The sequence below is a fragment of the Strongylocentrotus purpuratus genome, unplaced genomic scaffold, assembly GCF_000002235.5.
Source record: "Strongylocentrotus purpuratus isolate Spur 01 unplaced genomic scaffold, Spur_5.0 spur5_scaffold_17, whole genome shotgun sequence".
NCBI lineage: Eukaryota > Metazoa > Echinodermata > Echinoidea > Camarodonta > Strongylocentrotidae > Strongylocentrotus > Strongylocentrotus purpuratus.
Window position 1 is genome coordinate 3,214,998 of NW_022145602.1, and position 20,853 is coordinate 3,235,850.

General features: G+C 39.8%; 1 protein-coding gene across 1 annotated transcript; it reads right to left on the reverse strand.

The window, feature by feature from the left end:
• Nucleotides 1-2,143: 2,143 nt before the first annotated feature.
• Nucleotides 2,144-20,649, reverse strand: LOC765047 (tenascin-N-like). The gene is made up of 20 exons (XM_030988463.1): nucleotides 20,419-20,649; nucleotides 19,370-19,470; nucleotides 18,813-18,984; nucleotides 17,594-17,884; nucleotides 16,790-17,044; nucleotides 16,183-16,473; nucleotides 15,361-15,621; nucleotides 14,670-14,794; nucleotides 13,486-13,621; nucleotides 12,706-12,799; nucleotides 9,384-9,541; nucleotides 8,666-8,941; nucleotides 6,956-7,258; nucleotides 5,985-6,290; nucleotides 5,463-5,606; nucleotides 5,064-5,207; nucleotides 4,419-4,516; nucleotides 3,993-4,173; nucleotides 3,175-3,311; nucleotides 2,144-2,583 (listed from the first exon to the last, which is right to left on the reverse strand). The coding sequence occupies exons 1-20, from the start codon at nucleotides 20,645-20,647 to the stop codon at nucleotides 2,437-2,439; spliced, it is 3,849 nt and encodes a 1,282-aa protein (XP_030844323.1). The 5' UTR covers nucleotides 20,648-20,649; the 3' UTR covers nucleotides 2,144-2,436.
• Nucleotides 20,650-20,853: the final 204 nt, after the last annotated feature.

Consider the following 20,853-nt stretch of genomic DNA (forward strand, 5'->3'; position numbering starts at 1 on the left):
AAACTAGATGGAATTCGACTGCGCGCAGTCGAAAATGATGCCTCCGCATAGAGCAATTTTACAAACCGAAACGGAAGAAATTTTTCAAATTCATGTTCAATTGTAATCCATTAACATGTTCTCAGAATATCGTGATTACAAGCAATTTCTCATAAACATATATGACCCTTTGATCTTTGACCTCATGACCCTAAAATCTACTCAGTTCATTGGCTCTGCAAGATTTCCTGAGTTAAATAGTAATCCATCTGTCAGTTCTAATGAGAATGCGTCCACAAGCTATTTTTGCATACATAATGAGCCCATGACCTTTGATCTTATGAACCATTCATTGGCTCTGCAAGATACATAAATGATCTAAGTTTGGCAGGAATCCATCAATCTGTTCTAATGATAATACGATCACAAGCTATTTTTGCATACATAATGAGCCGCATGACCTTGACCTTTACCTCACGACCCCAAAATCTAATCAGTTCATCAGCTCTGCAAGTAACATACATGACCAAAGTTTGGCAGGAATCCATCAATCGGTTGTTCAGATAACGCGATCACGCGCTGTTTTTGCATACATAATGTGCGCTGTGACCTTTGACCTCGTGACCCCAAAATCTAATCAGTTCATTGGCTTTGCAAGATACATACATGACCAAAGTTTGGCAGGAATCCATCAATCGGTTCTTCAGATAACGCGATCACAAGCTGTTTTTGCATACATAATGAGCCCTGTGACCTTTGACCTTTGACCTCGTGACCCCAAAATCTAATCAGTTCATCAGCTCTGCAAGATACATACATGACCAAAGTTTGGTAGGAATCCATCAATCGGTTGTTCAGATAACGCGATCACAAGCTGTTTTTGCATACATAATGAGCCCTGTGACCTTTGACCTTTGACCTACGTGCTCCAAAATGTAATCAGATTGTTTTCCTATAGTGATACACACTATCACTAAGTTTGAAGTTTAAATCTCCAGTGGTTCTTGAGATATCATGATAACAATCTCAATGTATGGAATTTCATAAGTTGACCTCTGTGACCCTTGACCTTTGACATACGTGCTCCAAAATCTAATCAGATCGTCTTCCTATGGTGATACATACTATCCTTAAGTTTTCAGTTTAAATCTCAAATGGTTCTTGAGATATCGCGCTAACAAACTCAATACAAGGAATTTCATAAGTTGACCTCTGTGACCTGTGACCTTTGACCTACGTACTCCAAAATCTAATCAGATCGTCTTCCTATGGTGATAAATACTATTCCCGAGTCTTAAGTTTAAATCTTAAATGGTTCTTGAGATATTGTGATAACGGTCAAACGGGACGTACGGACGGACGGACGTACGGACGGACGGACGTACGGACGGACGGACGTACGGACGTACGGACGGACAACCCGAAAACATGATGCCTCCGGCACCACCTTCGGTGGCGGAGGCATAAAAAGACTCCTAAAGATTCTGTGGTGAAAGAAATTAAGATATCGAGCTAGTGATCGATTTTTGTGAAGGTGGCAAAACCCACACCATTCATTATTCAGTCAGTTCTATCTTGTAGTTGGTCACATCTTGAATCACTTCATTGGTAGAAGAGAATTCCAATGATGCTCTTGTATCAGAGATGTCTACAGTTACAATCTCAAAGACACCTAAACATTCTGTGGAATAAGAAATTAAGATATACGAGCTAGGCGTATACCCCTGACTCTTGTGAAGGCTGCAAAACCCACATCATCAATCAGTCAGTCTCGACTTACAACATCGACTGGGCTCCTGATGGTTTTGATGATTTAAAAGAACCTTTTGACAACAGAATAGATTTGCTTTCCAGCAGCCTTCACGCCTGACTTACCTTTAATATTTTGTTCAATCAGGCTAAACATACAAACGAGTCTAACGAGTTGGGTAATACCTTTGACAGCGCACTCAGGAAGCTATACTGGAATGGTAGGTGAGGCAAGTAACTACAAGGGGTGTCATGAATTGCTGGAATAGTGTGTGGACAAAGCACTTTTTAATTTATATTAAAATATGCTAAGTCCAGTGCAAGTAAAAACCAAGCTAGTAAGCTTATATGATGTGAGAACCAACAGAGGGCTGCATCATTCTGATGGAGGGTAGAGCAGCCTCCATGAAGTTGGTTATTCCTGTTGCAGTGACTGCTGATCGAGTCTGGCAGATGGTTCCAGATCCTTATTGCTCTTGGGTTAGTATGAGAACTTGAAAAAGTCGATAGTTGTTACAGGAATTACATACTTCAGGTTGAAGGAGGCAGAGTCAACAGAAGAAAAAGAAGAATATGTAAAGGATTAACTCACTACTATTGGCTGTGTATTGACTTTCTTGGGGGAGACAAATACGTGGTCACTATAGACAGGTGGCTTTTATGGAAAGGTGGCCTAGGAGGCGGGTTTGACTTTATGTCTTTTAGTTATCACTTACTTCCTTGGAATATCGTCTGTTCAATCTCAATGGCATCACTATCCAGGCCATTAAACTGTGCAGCAACTGTGATGATGTACTTGGTATACGGGTTGAGGTTCTCTACTGTATAGCTGGTTTCACTCGACGGTACAGTGGCCTGAAAGTAGAACCAAAGTGTTTTAGAATTAGTCATACAGAAACCTGACCAAAGGTCACCATGCTATGCATGGCCAGAATGGACCTTTCTCTACATGTTTTGAACACATGGCATAATCGTCAACATTTGAACATTTGAATTATATTAAACAATTAATAATAATTCATTCCATATTTCCGAAACTGTTTGAGATATTGATATGTAACTTCAGAGACTAATTCATTAGAAAATGCCACATCAGTGTGCCGAGGTTCATTTGCTTTAAAATTATTTCATGGCTGAGATCCTGGACGGGGTTGAAGGTGTATTCATATTTCATGCACCACCAATGGAAACCAAATCTTTGGACTATTTTATGATATAAACTTGAATCTTTAATCTTTAAAACCTGTCTACACTAGTTTAGCCAGGAGAGATGAGACTCCCTGCAAGGTCACTGACAGGTGATGATCTCATCAAATCAGCTCTCAATTAAAACATAAGAAAAAGGGGATCATGGGGGAACAACGGTCACCGATTAGACATTGTTTGCTATATAGAGGGCGCAAGTAGCTATAAGGAGTGCAGTGAGGCTTTAAACTATGAGCTTACATCGGCTACATTCGCTCCATCCTCATCTTTGACGATGATATGATACATATTGACGACATTGAGCGGTGCGCCCCAGGAGACTGTGATGGAATCACTCGTTACTTCATCTTGCATCAAGTTCTGTGGCGGCTCAGATTCTACAAACAAAAATAATGAGAAGAATAATGAGTAGTGTGATGGGCTACTGCAAAAGTGATTGAGTTTTTCTTCATATTGAAAATTTCCTAATTCTTTGATTTTTAATTTGTTTAACTACTTTCAACTGGGTGTTTTTTAAATGAAATATCATTGTTTTCCATTCCTAGATTAATTTCTTTTGTCACTTTTGATTTCCAATTTGTTTACTTTTTTTCTACCATTGTATTTTACTTGGATTGGACATTTTTTTAAATATGTAAATTCAGTAACAATAACCATAAAGGTTATAAGTATTGAATCAAATAAATCTTGAATCTTGAAAAAAAGCACACAAGAATACCTCATCTTTTTAAGGGCAAAACTGAGACAATTTTAACCCATTGCTTTAAATAGAAACATGTTTGTCCTTGCATCAAGCTCAATGTAGGTAGAGAAATGAGGAGGCAACAGGTTCAAATCACTTTAGACAGCCTTTACAAATTAAACTACTGGTACTTTCTTTAAACAACATTTCTTTTTATGAGTTTTGTGTACGTTAATTTCAACGTTTCTTTATATGACTTTCGTGTAAATTTTTGTGAAGTCTATTAACCTGTGGCTTACATGAACCGTTTGGGCCCTGTACAAAGTCTATGGGGATATTAAAGAATCTCACAGTGAAAGGGTTAAGGGAGACTCACTAGTAGTGACAGCCATTATGAGTGCTCCTGCACTGGTCTTGATCATATTAGTCTGTTGTCCCTGGACTACGGTCCTAATACTGATGTCATACACTGTAGCAACGGTCAAATTGGTCAACAAAAGTGACCGCTCTGGCGTGTCTGTGGTCAAGATGGTCGCTGAATCCTTACTTAATGACACCTGAGATTAAAACAAAACAAAATAAAATGTAAAAGTGTAGGGAATTTAGAGTCTGTTCCAAAAAGAAATGAAACAAATTGAATGCAAGTGATACAATGTAAAATACAAGTAAGAACAAGGAGAAGAAGAGAAAGAAAAAGAAAAAGTGAGCGAAAGAAAACAAGAAAGAAAAAGGAAAGAATCTGAAGGAAAAGAAGAAGAAGAAAAGGGAGTCATTTGTAAAAAGAGAGAAAAAAATGTTTTACCTGGAAGGTAGTGAAGTCAGAATTCCCTAGCGTCCATTCCACTCTGAGTTCTGTTGTAGTGACGTATGGTGTGCTCAAGCTTTGGGGCTGCACAGGATCTGATTCATAAAAGGACATTCAAATTCAAACTGTTTTAACATAGTACGAAGAGGGGATTTCTTATGTCTCCGCACCTAACATTTCACTTGAAATTAACAAGAATTTTCTGTCATATTCCTCTTAGTCTTGATCTCATCTTCTTCCTTAGATTCTAGAGAGTAAAGTGTGCCAACATTTTAGTCCAAATACGAGCAAGAACAATGTCATTTTTAAAGGAATAGGCGATGGTCTGCGCACTCATTCATTTTACCTGCAGTTCAAGGGTTTTTATGTGTAAGATAGTATTTTGAGGCTTGTGGATAAAGAGTGCTAAAGTTAGACATTTCTCACTATTTTGACAAATTTATGGAATGAATACAGATTACTATAATAGAGGCGTATATTATGTAGGGGGGAGAAACAGGACAGGATATGTTACTTGAACATTGATATATAAATTGTGTACTTCAGATCTGTTGTGACACACACACGATGTTCACCTGAAGGAGGCAGAGTCAACAAAAGAAAAAAAAGAAGAAGTACCCGGTAAAGGGTTAATTAACTTACCTAGGAGGAAGAAAGCTGATTGTACAGGTTCACTGTATATAACCTGGCCATTGACATTAATAACAGACCTCATCACAGCTTGATACTCCCGGCCAGACACAAGGCCGGCAAGTATTTTCCATCGGTCTGGTGTGCTGTTAATACCTGCAATTAAACGGAAACAACAATGATAATAATAATAATGGATATTTTTATAGCGCACATATCCACCACGCTTATGGCGCTTCAATCTTTCCTAAGCTCTGCAATGCTACAGCCCCTTGTACCCTCTAGAAAGGCAATATCCATGTATAATAAAGTTCAATTATTACTAACGATTCCTTTTATTATCATTATCTTCATTCTTCTTCTTATCATTATTATCATCATTATCATTAAATTTGAATCATTATCACTTACGTATTGGGAACGTAGGCTCGTTGGGTACCAAGTCTATCTCGTAATAAGCTATTGGGAAGTTGACTTCAGCCGGTAGATTCCATGACAGTGAAACCTCCTCAACACCAACATCACCAACAACCAGGTTCTGTGGACTCAGTGGTTCTGTGCAAATCATAACAAAATGAATCTTATAAATATTCATGAATATGTGTGCGCGCACAGTCAGATTGGTGAATAATGGGAGCGAAATAAATTGAAAGAAGTAGAGTAACGTTTCCAAACTTCTTGGTAACTTTTTGCCTGATTCCATGACTGGAAAAGTAGCATTTTTATATGGGTTGTGCCAGGCATCCAAGCATTGTACGAATACCAAGCCCATTGTCATTTCAAACTGACAGTCCATTTTCTGTGACTTTCAAGGTTTTGTCAGGACTGTGAGAACCTTGTTATTATGGCTCCTGTTTTGAAGTTTTTCAATGGTAAACCATATCAAACCTTCACAAAGGTTTAAACAAGTTGAATAGAGGAGGAAGAACTTACGTGTGTATGTAACCACTGTCTGCGGCTCACCGACCTGTTCAAAGCTGCTAGGATCCCCACTCACAGGGGATACAGTGAAGACGTACTCTTTACTAGGAGCCAAGCTTCTAGCAGAAATCTGAGATTCAGAGACCTGATTAGATGACAGTACTTGTGCAGAATCCTCGTCGTTTGGAAAAAGCGCTCCTTCCATTGGTGCGTATGTTATTCTGTACTGGATGTCGGCCGATATGACATCGCTCCAGTCTAGCGACAGGGAGTAGGGTGTGCGCTGGGTTATGACGACGTCCGTCACTGGTAGTGGGGCTGCATTAGGATGAAATCATCACAATGAAATCATTATAGAATCACTCTTTTGATATAATACAATCGTTGAACAATGACATTAATAATGACATTAAATAATCACTATAACTCATAAATCATTATAGAATTACTCCTTTTATATAATGCAATCGTTAAACAATGTGATTAATAATCAAAATTAATAATGACAATAAATATAATCACAAGATATACAATGATAAAATCGCAATAAAGTCATGAGAGCCCTTCTATAGGTTTGACTACTAAATGTATATCATGTTTCGAATTGTAAATGAATTCAGTACATGGAATAAAAAACAATTATTACGTAATTTTATTACAGTAAAACCTGTGTAGAAATACCTCCTGAGGGGAACACAAAAAAATCAGTCTTTGTAGGTCTTTATAGGCAGGTTCTTTATAATAACATATTTCTATGAGGATCATCAATTCAAGCCTCAAGGGAAACAAAAAAATGTGGTATTTCAGTACAGGAGGCCAACAAAAAACACCTGTCACAAAGAGGACCTGTCTATAGTGACAGTGCACTTTGTCTTCCTTGATAAAAAAATGTGTGTCTTAGAATCGGTATACAAAGGCCAGTTTTCCTGTTTCCCTTGGGTGGCCTTTATAGACAGGTTGGACTAAATTATGATCGATCTTACGGGTTCTAAATGATATTCTCCCAAAGCCGTCATCGGTCTGCAAGCCGTTCAGCATCGTCTGCACGTATACGTTGTACAGCTGTCCAGGCTCAAGGCCGTAGATGAGCAGAGATCCTTCCTGTGCTCCGTTCAAGGAGCTTACCGAGATGATGCGCGGAGACTCCTGAATGTTAGGACGAGTAGGGTCGTAAGGATCATAGGTGACTTGGAATTGGTTGAAGACGCCGGCCGTGGGTACGTCCCAGAGGACAGTGAACTGGGTACTGATGAAATCAGCACCAATGTCCATCCCGATGTAGGTTCCTACATGTAGACAGCAACAAGACATCACTATTAACTTTTCTTTGCCAAGCATGCAGATCTGCACAAAATAATACCGTACTCGTGTCTATCATAGTTTGCACCAGTGGCGTACGCAGGATTTTTTCAAGGGGGGGGTTTTAAAATCGGGTCCAAAATTTCGCAACGACTCAGGAAAATTTGAAAATTGCGCCGGCCAAAAAGTCGCTCAGTGGGGGGGGGGGGGGGGGGGGGGGGGGGGGGGGGGGGGGGGGGGGGGGGGGGGGGGGGGTAAGCGGACACTTTTTTTTTTTTTAGGGAGTCCAAAAAAAAATCGCAACGACTCAGCCAGCCGAAAAGTCGCTCAGTGGGGGGGGGGGGGGGGGGGGGGGGGGGGGGGGGGGGTAAGCGGACACTTCTTTTTTTTTTTGGTCCCAAAAAAATCGCAACGACTCAACCGGCCGCTGAATAGGCGGGGGGGGGGGGGGGGGGGGGGGGGGGGGGGGGGGGGGGGGGGGGTAAGAGGACACTTTTTTTTTTTTTTTTTTGGTCTCGAAATTTGAAAATTTGACATTTTGCTCCGTTGGGGGGGGGGGGGTAAGGTCACCTTTCTTAGGTCAGCCATGGAGGTAATTTTTTTTTTTTTTTTTTTTTTTTAATAACAAAAAAAAACAAAAAACAAAACAAAATAATCCAAAGGGGGGGGGGGGGGGGGGTTTTAGGTTTTTTTTAGGGGGGTTTATACATGTAAAAATACCAAAGGGGGTTTTTAACCCCCCAAACACCCCCCCTGCGTACGCGCCTGGTTTGCACTCCTGACGCTCCACTAGCTGCTATTACCCCTCCTTTAGCTTGGCTGATCTTACAGTGCTCTAGCTAGCATTTCAAAGAAATAATTCTTACTGGAAACCCATTTACTTCAGCTGGGTAGATAGTGGCCATTATAGATTAATGCCAGAGGACATTTGTGCTGTACCTTTTGCTCCAAAGTCTAGGGACTTACCGGTATGTGATAGAACATGACACCTCCAATTTAAAAAAAATTGCTTCAAGCAACACAAAATCTTTGCAAAATTACCCATTTCTGGTCTTGGTAAACCTAATTTGGAGTAAACTCTCTTCCTGTGGTTTAAAGTGTGTCCCATGATTAATGCCATGAGGCACAGGGATATTACTTGCGTGGCACTGCGTTGAAACAACGTCGATGTGAGGTAATAATTCAACTTCACGTGTCTTGACATGAAATTCTTTTCTTCCAATATACTCTTTTATCCTTAACTGTTTGATATATTGTACTGTGTAGGGGATGATGATTAGCTTTTGTATGAGTCCTCTATCAGCTGTTTCCTGGGTAATCAGAATAATTATTACTAATTTTATAACTTCTAAAGATTTAGAAGGAAAGAGAAGAATCGGGATAACTCTACTCACCGCTCCCTCTCGTTACTGGTTCGCTGACTAGGTCCGCTACAAGAGCATACACATTAAATGTATATGTGGTTCCTTGGAGAAGATTTGTGACCGTTAGAGTCTGGGTGATTTGTCCATTATCCGTTATGGTATGGGGAGATGCGGGGCTACCATCGGAGGATGGGGAGTACGTAACTCTATAGCTGTCCACACCACCCATAAGAGGCCGCTCCCATTTGATGCTGATAGAATTTGCGGTAATCGTATTGAAGATCAGATTCCTCGGCATGTCCGGCTCTGTATTAGGAAGAAATATTTATGAAGTACGATTTCAATTCCAATAATTTCAATTTCAATTTATTGTCAATGAAATTGTTCTTTGCTTACATTTCACATACATGTAAAGGTATAACTTACAATCTCTATTAGAGATAACTACAATGTATTTAGAGCTCTGTGAAATGACTGACCATGTTAGAAACAACTTCCGCCGATTGGTGATTCCATGCAATGTGTACCATACAACATAATTATAGCCGTTTTCCAATTTCTTTCATTAACAGTGATAAAATCTCTTGACACGACGATAGAATAATGTTAGTATTTTACACCAACCATCCATTATTCAATGGTCATATCAATTTTTGCATGAAATAAATGGGGGGGGGGGGGAATGTCATATAGACACATTGCAGGGAGTCAGCCTATTAAACATAGTTATGCAAGAAGCTCATCTTACTTGTATATTGTTCTCTTTCTCTCCTTTGATTTCCCAGAGGTTCTACAAAGAAGGTGTAGCTAGTGCCTGGCACCAGACTGGTAAAGGTGTATTCAGCTTCCTCAGGTGAGTTGACTGTCACAGTTTGTGGTGCTCCGATCCCACCTCCTACAGTGTACCTATAATAATCATAATAATTAATAATAATTATGATCATAATGACGATGATAAACATAATAACAATAATACAGTGAAACCTGAATATAACGACCGCTCAAGGGAAACATAAAATGTGGTCTTTATAGACATGCCTTTCATTTTAAGGTTCCTTTGGTACAGGTTTCAACAAGAAGCCATACTCAAAGGGAGAAAATGTAGTCTTTACAGACAGGTGGTCTTTCTTTACAAGTGGTTGCTAAAACAGGTTTGACTGTAATAAAATGAATAAATAATAAAAATTGGTAAAAATTTAAAAAAAATAAAGAATAAAAATAATAATAATTTAAATAGGCCTTTATTAAATCTTAATTCATCTCTCTAAGCCCTTTTTTTAGATTAACCATTATGCTGGTTATTTGATTAAAAATAGCCCACACATTCAAACCTCAGGACATATACATCCAGGAGAGGAACAATGGCTCAGTGGTAGAGATGTAGTCTCGTAATCTGGTGATCCTGGGTTCGACACTAATTTGGTACACTCGTGCCCTTCGGTAAGGCATTAATCCTCATCACCAAGATCCTCAACAAGAGGACTTAAAGTCGTCTGATCCCTGGTCGCTTGCTCACAAGCATACACATGCTTACTTAGCAGTCAGTTAAAACAAACAAACATCCATGTTTAGTGCATTAAAAGTAAATATTCAAACAACTAAAGAAGGATCCCACACTAGCAACGGGAAGGAAACTCAACCAGCAACTCCTCTCTCTTCACAGCTACAGAAGTCATATCCAAGCCACTCTACTTCAAATTTTGTTCATCTTCAGCAACCTGCCCCATCCTGTTTGGCCAGCCGAAGATACACAAACCTACCATTCCACTTCGCTCATCATTTCAACCCGAGGATCGCCTTGCTATGACACAGCTAAACACCTGACCTCGATTCTCCAACCACTCGTAGGACAATTGCAGCACCACATCAATAACATCAATATTTCGTCAACATTCTTTCAAAAGACCACCATACACGATACAGACATCATGGTCAGTTTCGATGTAAAATCTCTCTTCACCAACATTCCTGTCACAGAACCGGGAGGTCGTGGGTTTGAACCCGGCCGCGTCATACCAAAAGACGTTAAAAGATGGGAGTTGTTGCTACCTTGTTTGGCATTTAACAATAAGGGATAGAGCAACATCGATCTGGCGCTGCTCAGTGGCTGCCGGGCTCACGATCAATTGGGCAAAAAGAATTTCTATTTCGGTTTAATAAAATTTGGAGTGGACTATTAGACTATTATCATTATTATTTTTATTAAAAAAACAAAGAAATACATAAGAAATTATAAAAACAAGAGATGACATATGGAAGAAGCTGGCTCTTCCAATTTTTTTGGTTGTTTTTTTATTTCAAATGGTCTAATGAATATATGTAGTGAAAAAGAATGCTTAAATATGAATAATATATGATTTATGGATAAAATGTGATTTTATGACCTTATTTGCATAAATTACCATAAATATGCAAATGAGTGAGTTTTTAACAAAATTGGAATTATTATATTATTCTTTACACTTCACTTGACTTGCGTGTTTTTTTTTCGTGGAGATCGGCCGTTTCACAGTCGAGATCTAATGGGGGGCCAAAATGGCCCCCCCCCACCTCGGCCGTACTAAGACCTCAAATAGCCCAGCCTTTTAAGGGTTAAGGCACATGGAGACCGAGCTAAACAACAGCATTCCCTTCCCAGACGTCCTTGTTACCAAATCGCCATCTGGCAAGCCCGCTCACCAAGTCGACAGAAAACCCACACACACCGATAGATATCTTCACTACAGATCCTTCCACCATCGATCCGTACTACAATCAGTCACCAATGCCCTCATCCGCCGAGCCCATCAACACAGCGATGCTGACCATCTAGACCAGGAAATCCAGCATATCACCACAGCCCTAACTCCCATCAACAAATACCCAAGACATCAAGTCCAGGACTCCCGCCAGCAAGCTCGCAGCCAACACCAGCCCTGAAGAGAACCAACCCGCAGCTACACCACCAAAACAAACTGTTGTTCTACCCTATATCGGTCAAGCCTCTCACAATCAAGATTCAACGTATCCTTCAAGCAGCAGACATCCAAGTTTGGCACAGTTCCTCCAACAAACTCCATTCGATACTTAGCTGAAGTCTACAATATACCATGCAAATGTGGAAAAGTCTACATTGGTGAAACGGGGAGAAATCTAAAAACAAGACTCAAGGAGCACAGAACCAGCTTCAGACTCAGCGATTGGGATAAGTCTGCCATCGTCAAACACACCATCGAATGGGATAACAGTCATCTCATCTCCATTTGAAACAGTGGCATACACTCCGACTCCGTGAACCCATCGAAATTCACCGCCACAACACCGTGCCCCAAGACTCAGGATTATACATCAACGACATCTGGAAACCCCTCATCAACAAGTCACCGGTCTCACCTCCACCATATGCACCACCTTCACCTCTGCCGCAGACACCCGTACATCAACCACCGCCTCCAGGCGAACCCACAAAGCAGCTGCCAGCCTCACAGCTACAATGCACAGCAGACGACAGCACACTACAACGCCGCCTACGTCAGGGACACACACAACGTCTCGACGACTCCACAGCTCCACCTACGTCGGGGACACACACATCATCTCACAGACACAACAATACCGCCTACGCCGGTGTCGGGTACACACTTAACGTCTCGCCGACAGCACGCCCCACTCATGGATTTGAGATACCGCCAAGTCCGCAACCCCGGAGACTCCAGCCCAGACAGACAAGCAGACCACCCAAATCCACAACCCCGGTGACTCCAGCCCACACGGTCATGTGTAGTACCCCATGTTCGTACCCCGGTGACTTAAGGTCACGCACGCCAGCTATTCTCCACTCCTGACAACTTGTTCGAAACGTCAAGCCACTCCCGCCACCTATCCTCTCCGATCGAGGCTATAGTTCTCCTTAGAACTATAAGTTAAGAAAGATAACCAACAGTCTTTTTCAAGACTACACCAGCAGTCCTTTTCAGGACTACACACCCTCAAGATAGATTACCGAGAGTCCTTTTCAGGACTACCTCTCTCTCACATGGTGCATCTGCAAGCCTACTGTATAATTAAATACTCATGAAAACTGTACTAACCTCGTTATGCTATTAATTGCAACCCAAGTGATTCTGACTGACTTTGTGTCAATGTCTTCCAGGGCAATGTTGATATCTCCTGGATCACCGATCACTGAAAATGAAACAAAACAAACGATAGTAGGACATGTTAACCATTTAAACAGTACCACCTTAACATTTGATAGAAAGTGTCCTTTACTAGTTGTTTTTTTTTTCCAGAATATGGACCACGAAACGTATAATAATAATAATAATACATTATATTTATATAGCGCTTATTACAATGTTTCTAAGCGCTTTACAAAGTTGTACTTAGATAATAATACATTCAATAACTATAATATATATATATATATATATATAATGAAACGTTACTAACTAATTCTACCTTGAAAATGTGTTGATGTCGATACCCATTGCTATCAATTACTCAAAGACACTCATATTGCTTTTTGAATTGTTGATATTGTAATCCAAATCAGTTGAAAATCATATTCACTATTGATGATTACTGTAATTATTCATATTTACTACTTATACATATATTTTTATTTCATCTCAGTTCAATAAAAACAAATCACAATTCATTTTCATAACCTGCACAGATTCTTGAATAAACGATGTCAAATCAAATCACCTTTGATGAACAGAAGCATACAAAAAGCTTTGCCAATCATCTAAAGAATACACTGTTTGGTAAAAAAGCCAAGATATGAGAGACTGAATTCTTTCTTTTTAGACTGCTGAAATTCTCTATTTTTTTCACTTAATTCCTGACTTGGTTTTCCTGGAGCTTACGTGTCTGTCGTGTGATGGTGGTTGGTTCACTGTAAGTTGATTCTTCACTGCTTGAGACTGTTACAAGATAGTAGGTCAGACTGTTGAGTCCAGGGAGGTTTATAGATGGTGTGGTGCCCGAGGTATACGGAGAGTTCTGAAACAAACAATAAAGCAGACGAAAGACTTCATGCATGGCTGATTGTCAACGAAACGGAGTTAAGTCTGTTGTCAATTCTGCATGTTGTTATGGCAGGCACCCAATGAAAACAAATTCGTTTGATAAAATTATGGAAATGCAAGCAATTACTTTAAACAAACAGAACTTTGTCATTCCTTGCTCACTTTTCCTGATTGAGGTGTCATATGAAAGGGCAGAAACTCAACCTTCTAGAATTGGGATTTTCTCCTTGAAATTCAGATACCGTCCGCCAAATGACTTTTTGGTTTCCTCTCTTCAAATTCAGTTTAATCACTCAAGCGTGAAATATGCATCGTATGAGTTTAGTAATGATAAATGTGATTAAGTTATAACATCAATAATTCTCGGTTTTGTTTTTTTCTGGGACGCACTGTACAGTAGGCTTGGGGGTGAGAGATGATTGAGGAGTCCTGAAAAGGACTCTCGGTAATCTTTCTTGAGGATGTGTAGTCCTGAAAAGGACTGTTTGTGTAGTCTTGAAAAAGACTGTTGTTTATCTTTCTTAGCTTATAGTTCTAAGGAGGAGAACTATAGCGCTTGGAGAGGATGAGTGGCGGGAGTGGCTCGACGTTTCGAACAGGTTGACTATCCGTCGTCAGGAGTATCAAATATTGATATTGTAAATGTCTGAAGTTCTATACATGAGGCAATAATTCTTTCATCATGTATTTGAAAAGCATATTTATGGTTGCTTCGAAAGCTGGTTCCATTAGGTAGGTGGTTCTAATAGACAGGTGGTCACTAAGACAGGTTTAACTGCAGTAGTAGCAGCAGCAGCAGCAGCAGGATTACAATTAGTATTAGTGTTTAATAGTAGAAGTAGTATTTTCAGTTCCATCTTTTTTAGATTCCATGTATTACTCCTACTATCATTACTACTGCTGCTACTAATACTACTACTACCATCACTACTACTACTACTACTACTTCTACCACTACTTCTGCTATTACTATTAAAATAACTGTTATCATGAGTATTTAGAGGATTTCCTATAATACTCACCTGAGTACCACGTGGGTAATGACACACTCTATATCCATCATAGCTGCCTGTAGAGGGTGCACTCCATGTGGCATCTAATACGTTCTTACTGGGAGTAACACTCAGACTGTTGATGGTTTCAGGCACTGCAGGGAAGACAATACTTGCAGGTTAGAGATGCTTATAACGACCCTTTTAATGATATCTAACAATAGTCACATCTGTTTAGCAATTAATACTTCGTTTCTAAATGCTTTACATTGTTGAATTATCATTACCCTGGTTATTTGATTACATTGCTAATCCGCACATGAGTGTGCACATGATCTGCTCTCTGGGGAGTAATCCGGCCAGGCGCCATTTAACAAGAGCACACATGCCCATCCAGCCACTTCAACGTTTGCCTCCTACCGGGAACCCATTCAACACCTGGGTGGAGAGTGGCAAATTTTTTATTGTAATGTCTTGCTAAAGGAAATTAATGCCGCGGTGGGATTCGAACGGCAAACTATGTAATTGAAACATTATACACTGTATGTACCCTCGTCTACTGTAGTGTTGCCAAAACCCTGTAAACTCACCCTGGTAGTAAAACTGTGGATTCACAAAAATTGGCTTTGATATTGCCACTGAAACTGAAATAAAGAGAATCCTTAAACACACAGAACGTGTTGTATCACTTGGGCTTCACATGATTAATGGAGTGACTTACGCGTAAGCTGGACATGTGTTTCTTGGGCCGGAGTTTGTCCCTGCTGTTGGACCATGATAGTATAGGCAGTACCAGGTACTAGACCACTTAGATCCAGGACCCTTGGCTCTCCTTTTGCTACCAGCATTGTCATCTGCGTTGACCCAACAGGGCTGTAGGTGACAAGGTAATATGAGAAGGAGCCTGTACCTTCCTGCCAAGATACCTTCATGGAGTCTGTTTCCAGCTCATCTAAAGTGATGTCCAGCGGTGCAGCAGCAACTGTGGGAGTTACATGAAGAAATTCATTGACAATCCCCTTGAAATACATAAGTATCTTCTGTTGAGACCCTCTGGAGCCTCTCACCAACGAGCTTTGATGTAATAGGCTCCTTCATATCATCATTTCCAATTTTACTTAGTCCTTAAAGCCCCACTGTCCTACTTGTAGCTACTTGCTCCCTATATAGAAAACTTCCCCAATCGGTGCCTGTTGGTTCCCCATGATCCTCTTTTTCTTATGTTAGTTGAGAGCTGAGTTAATGAGATAGCCACCTGTCAGTGAACTCGCTGTGTGGTCTAATACATTCTGGCCCAGTAGTATTGACGGTCCTAAATTTATAAGTAACTGCAAACAAACAAAGCAGCATGGTCTGCTATATTTTATGTGCATGTACTTATGTTTATTCAAAAATACAGAAAAAAAAGTTTTCAGAAAAAGAGAGGAATCTAGGGTTCATATCATATAGTCCGAAGGCCAGAAAATAAGACTTATTTCTGTGATATAGGAGTGGCTGGCACATATGCAGTGACACACACATAGCGATAGGATTTGTCTGTTACCTGTGCTGGTTTGAACTCTGAATGCTTCACTGATATCCAGACCATTATACCACTCAATGTCGATTTCATACATGGTGGCTGCTTCAAGTTTCTTGATCCAAATTTCTGGACAAGCTGATTTAGCGACTGGGATAACCGGCTGTACGACAGGACTGGAGACGCCACCTAGACGAATTCGTACATTGTACCCATCATATCTCATGGGATCTTCGAAAGGTGGAGTTATGGTCAGATGAATCATCGATGATGCTTGATCAGTCACCATAGCGGAAAGCCCGTTCATTTCATGCACTGCAATAAACATTTACAATAATGATAGTAGTTATAATAAATTTTTTAAATAATGAATAATAAATACAAGTAATGAAAAATAATTTGATGTTGTTCACAAAGAAAAACCACTCACTATGGTACTTATTTACATACCCATCTAAAAATGTTTCATAAAACTTGATGAAAGCAACAACTATTAATCATTATCTAATGTATATTTTTGCAGAAACAGTCAGATGCATGGATTTCAGTAGCTTATATCAAGGAATCGACCACATCTCTTTACATAAGACAGGGGCATGGTTTTCTATAGGATACAAAGGATGGTACTTACACGTAGATGCTGTTTCCATGCTATCTCCAACAGATGCTCCAGCGTTTATGGCCTGCACAGTCACTGTGTACTCTGTTCCAGGTGAAAGTCCAGGGATGACCACCCTCCTATCACTGGACCCATCAACCACGATGGGAGTTGATCCACCGTAAGAGACCTGGTACTCATTAACAGACCCCGATGCCGATGCACCCCATAAGATCTCCAGAGATGTGGTGGTTCTCTCCCCGATCACAACAATCAGGTTATTAACAGCTGCACGAAAAAGCATCAATCAGTGCGAGAATAATTTTTTTTAAATAACAATAATAACATTAAACTTGGATAGTTTCATTGTGCATATATCCACCATGCAAGTTGCTCAGGATGCTCTAATATTACCCCTGATGATCTGCTGGCTACTAATTTCGGTGCTCACAGCAATAAAGGCATTCCTTTCCCCCAGTACATGTTTAAAACCTGGATGGAGAGTGCCAAATTTGGATTAATATCTTGTCAAAGGACATTAGTCCTGCACAAAGTGCTCTAGTAGTACCCTGGGCCTGCTAGGCTACCGATTTCGGTGCTCACAGCAATTAAGAAATTCCTTTGTTCCAGTACCCATATTACACATGGGTGGAGAGAGGCAAATTTAGATTAATGTCTTGCCAAAGGACACTGGTGCTACCCAGCAGCAAGAAACGATGACCATTGTATCTCCAGTCAAGTTTTGCAACCACTTGACTACAACACGTCTATTGCTTGGTGTTCAACAACATTCAGTAATGGTTAAAAGTCAAATTGGTTAGTTATGCCACAGCTTACCTATCTGACCTGTGGTAGTAAGAGGTGGGTCAGTCCTCTCATCTCCTCTAATGCTGACCAAACTGAATTGATACACCTTGTCTGCCAAGGCATTCATAATGCTGAGACTGGTAGCAGCCTTGGGCAGCCTGACCGGTGAAGATGGGTAGCCGACGTCTGGGGTGTACGATACCTCAAAGTAATCGTAGGATGCTCTCTCAGGAACATCCCATTCCAGGATGATGACATGGTCTGCAGCCTGAGTGTTGGTCACTGCAAAGTTACTAGCCATGGGGATGGTGGTGTCAGCAACTAAAATAGGAAACATTATAGACAAGTATCATTATCAACAATCATCATCATTTATTACTGTCAGCATTTTCCCTTTTACAAGGGGTTACTGACTTTTGCGCCATGACATTCCCTTCCTCCACTTCTTCTTTTTTTTAGCATTGTCCTCATTTAGACCAATCTTACTGGTTTCTTTCTTCACCATATTTTTTCGTGAAATCGTTGGTATTCCTTTCCCTCTTATGCCATCCACTTCCAGATCCCAAGGTCTTTTCACAGGTTCATCTTATTCCCTTTTCATCACATGACCCATCCATTTCAATCCACTTCTCTTTACTACTTCCACCAGAATTTCTTATTGCTACTATTACTACTACGACTACTACTACTATTACTACTACTTCTACTACTACTACTATTACTACTACTTCTACTACTACTACTACTACTACTGCTGCTACTACTACTACTACTACTATTACTTCTTCTTCTTCTACTGTTACAACAACTACCACTACTACTACTACTACTACTATTACTTCTACTACTACTACTACTACTATTACTTCTTCTTCTACTGTTACAACAACTACCACTACTACTACTACTACTACTTCTACTACTACTACTATTACTACTACTTCTACTACTACTACTACTACTACTGCTGCTACTACTACTACTACTACTATTACTTCTTCTTCTTCTACTGTTACAACAACTACCACTACTACTACTACTACTACTATTACTTCTACTACTACTACTACTACTATTACTTCTTCTTCTACTGTTACAACAACTACCATTACTACTACTACTACTACTATTACTTCTACTACTACTACTACTACTATTACTTCTTCTTCTACTGTTACAACAACTACCACTACTACTACTACTACTACTTTCTACTACTAGGTCTACCACTAGGTCTTCTCTGACTTACTTGTTGTGACAAAGATTGTTTGCTTCTGACTCTTGACCTGTGGATTTCCTGTGAGGGCAGAGATGCTGATGATGTATGTTGTGTCAGAGTTTAATCCTTCGAGGGTGTACTGAGTGGTGGTCCTACCTGCGATGTAAACAGGGCTGGATCCGTCATCAGGGGAATAACATATCTAAGGGAGAAAATGAAATTAGAATGAGAGATCCTGCCTCACACAACTGTATAACATACATGTAGGAAGCTAATTAGCTGTTAAAAGGTGATTGTTATTACATTCACAACTTGACTTGATATATATACAGTAAACTATTATTCATACCCTTACCAAGTTGTGCAATTTTTCAAGTTTGAGAAAAATTGATTTGTCCTGATATATGTTTCTTGAGAAAGTGACATATTAAGGCATACATCTATTAAAAGGTATTTAACAAAGTCAACCACCCCACTTTTATTTCCCGAATAATGATAAACAAAAACATTGAATCTACGAGGGGGTATGAATAAATTAGTTGTTAACTGTACATGTAGATATGATAGAGAGATACACTCAGACTGACCTCATATCCGGCAACACTACCGTCTGATGATTGAGCCCATTGAAGCTGAATACTGGTGTCCAATACCTGAGTTGCTATGGGGGTCCCTGGCGCAAGAGGACCTAAGAAACATAGACGGGAAAAAAATAATATTCCATTCTTGTACAGCACATAACACCTTTTGGTATTATGTCCCTGTGTGCTTCCAAAGAGCTTTGAAAATTATTACCTTAGCTTCGGAAGCCGTTATCATCACACAGTGCATTTCAAGTAATAATCCTACCAGGTACCCATTTACTTCACCTGGGTGGAGTTGGCAAATTAACATGTGCTTTAATACACAATGACTTCATCAACAGTACAGATCACTGATGGCCATCTCACCTGAAGACAAGAAAGAGGCTCTTTATAGGTAGGCAGGTGGCTTGTATACACAGTTCCTTTTTTAATACTACACAAACTCATTGGTAATATCTTCCATTATACAGTGCATCCCAGAAAAAAACAAAACCAAGAATTATCAATGTTTCATCATAACTTAATCACAATTTTAATTAACAAATGACACATATTTGTAAAGCTTAGGTCTTCCTCTTTCATTTGATGCAACTCGTATGATGCATATAAAAACAATTTGTAAAGAGGTTACCAAAAAGTCATTTGGCGGGTGGTATCTGAATTTCAAAGAGAAAATCACATTTCTAGAAAGTTCATTTCTGCCCTTTCATATCAGGAAAAATGAGCCAGTCTGTTTGTTTAAAGGAATGCTTGCATTTCCATGATTTGATTAAACAAATTCGCTTTCACTGGCAGCCTGCCGTAGCAACAAACAGAGTTGACAAAAGACTTAACTTTGTTTCATTCAAGATCAGCCATGCACGAAAGACTTGATGCATGGCTGATCGTGAACTTCTGCCTTTAAACAGGCCTGTTTGAAGCCAGAAGGTGGTTACTTCTGAGTTAAAGGACATGAGTGTATGCCCTTCTGGCTCTAGACATACAATGTATGGAATTAAAATGATCTCTGATTTCAGTTTGGACGATGAGTATCAAAGACTGGTCTGACTTACGGGTCCTGATAGTTTCTGTCCCTCCATTGACCAGGCTGACCGTATACGAGGTTCCTGAGCTCAGGCCATCCACTTCGTAAGACTGAACAGCATCACCCGATGCAGGGACTACGAGCCCTGCTTGATTGTTGATGGAGAGTTCATAGGATGTACGTCCAAGGAAAGGTGACCAGTAGACTGTGAACCCTGATGAGGTTACCTCTCCAAATGACAGCTCACCTTGTTCCATTACATCAGCTGCAGTCGAGATAGAAATCATAGACATATATGATATTTCTGATCATAATAATAATGGTTATAACTAATAATAATAATAATGATACTAATTATAAAAGTATTAGTTAAAGTAATAATAATTTAATCTTAATACTAATAACAATAATACAAACATAATCATTATAATACATGCGTATACATGCAAAATTAGATGAAAAA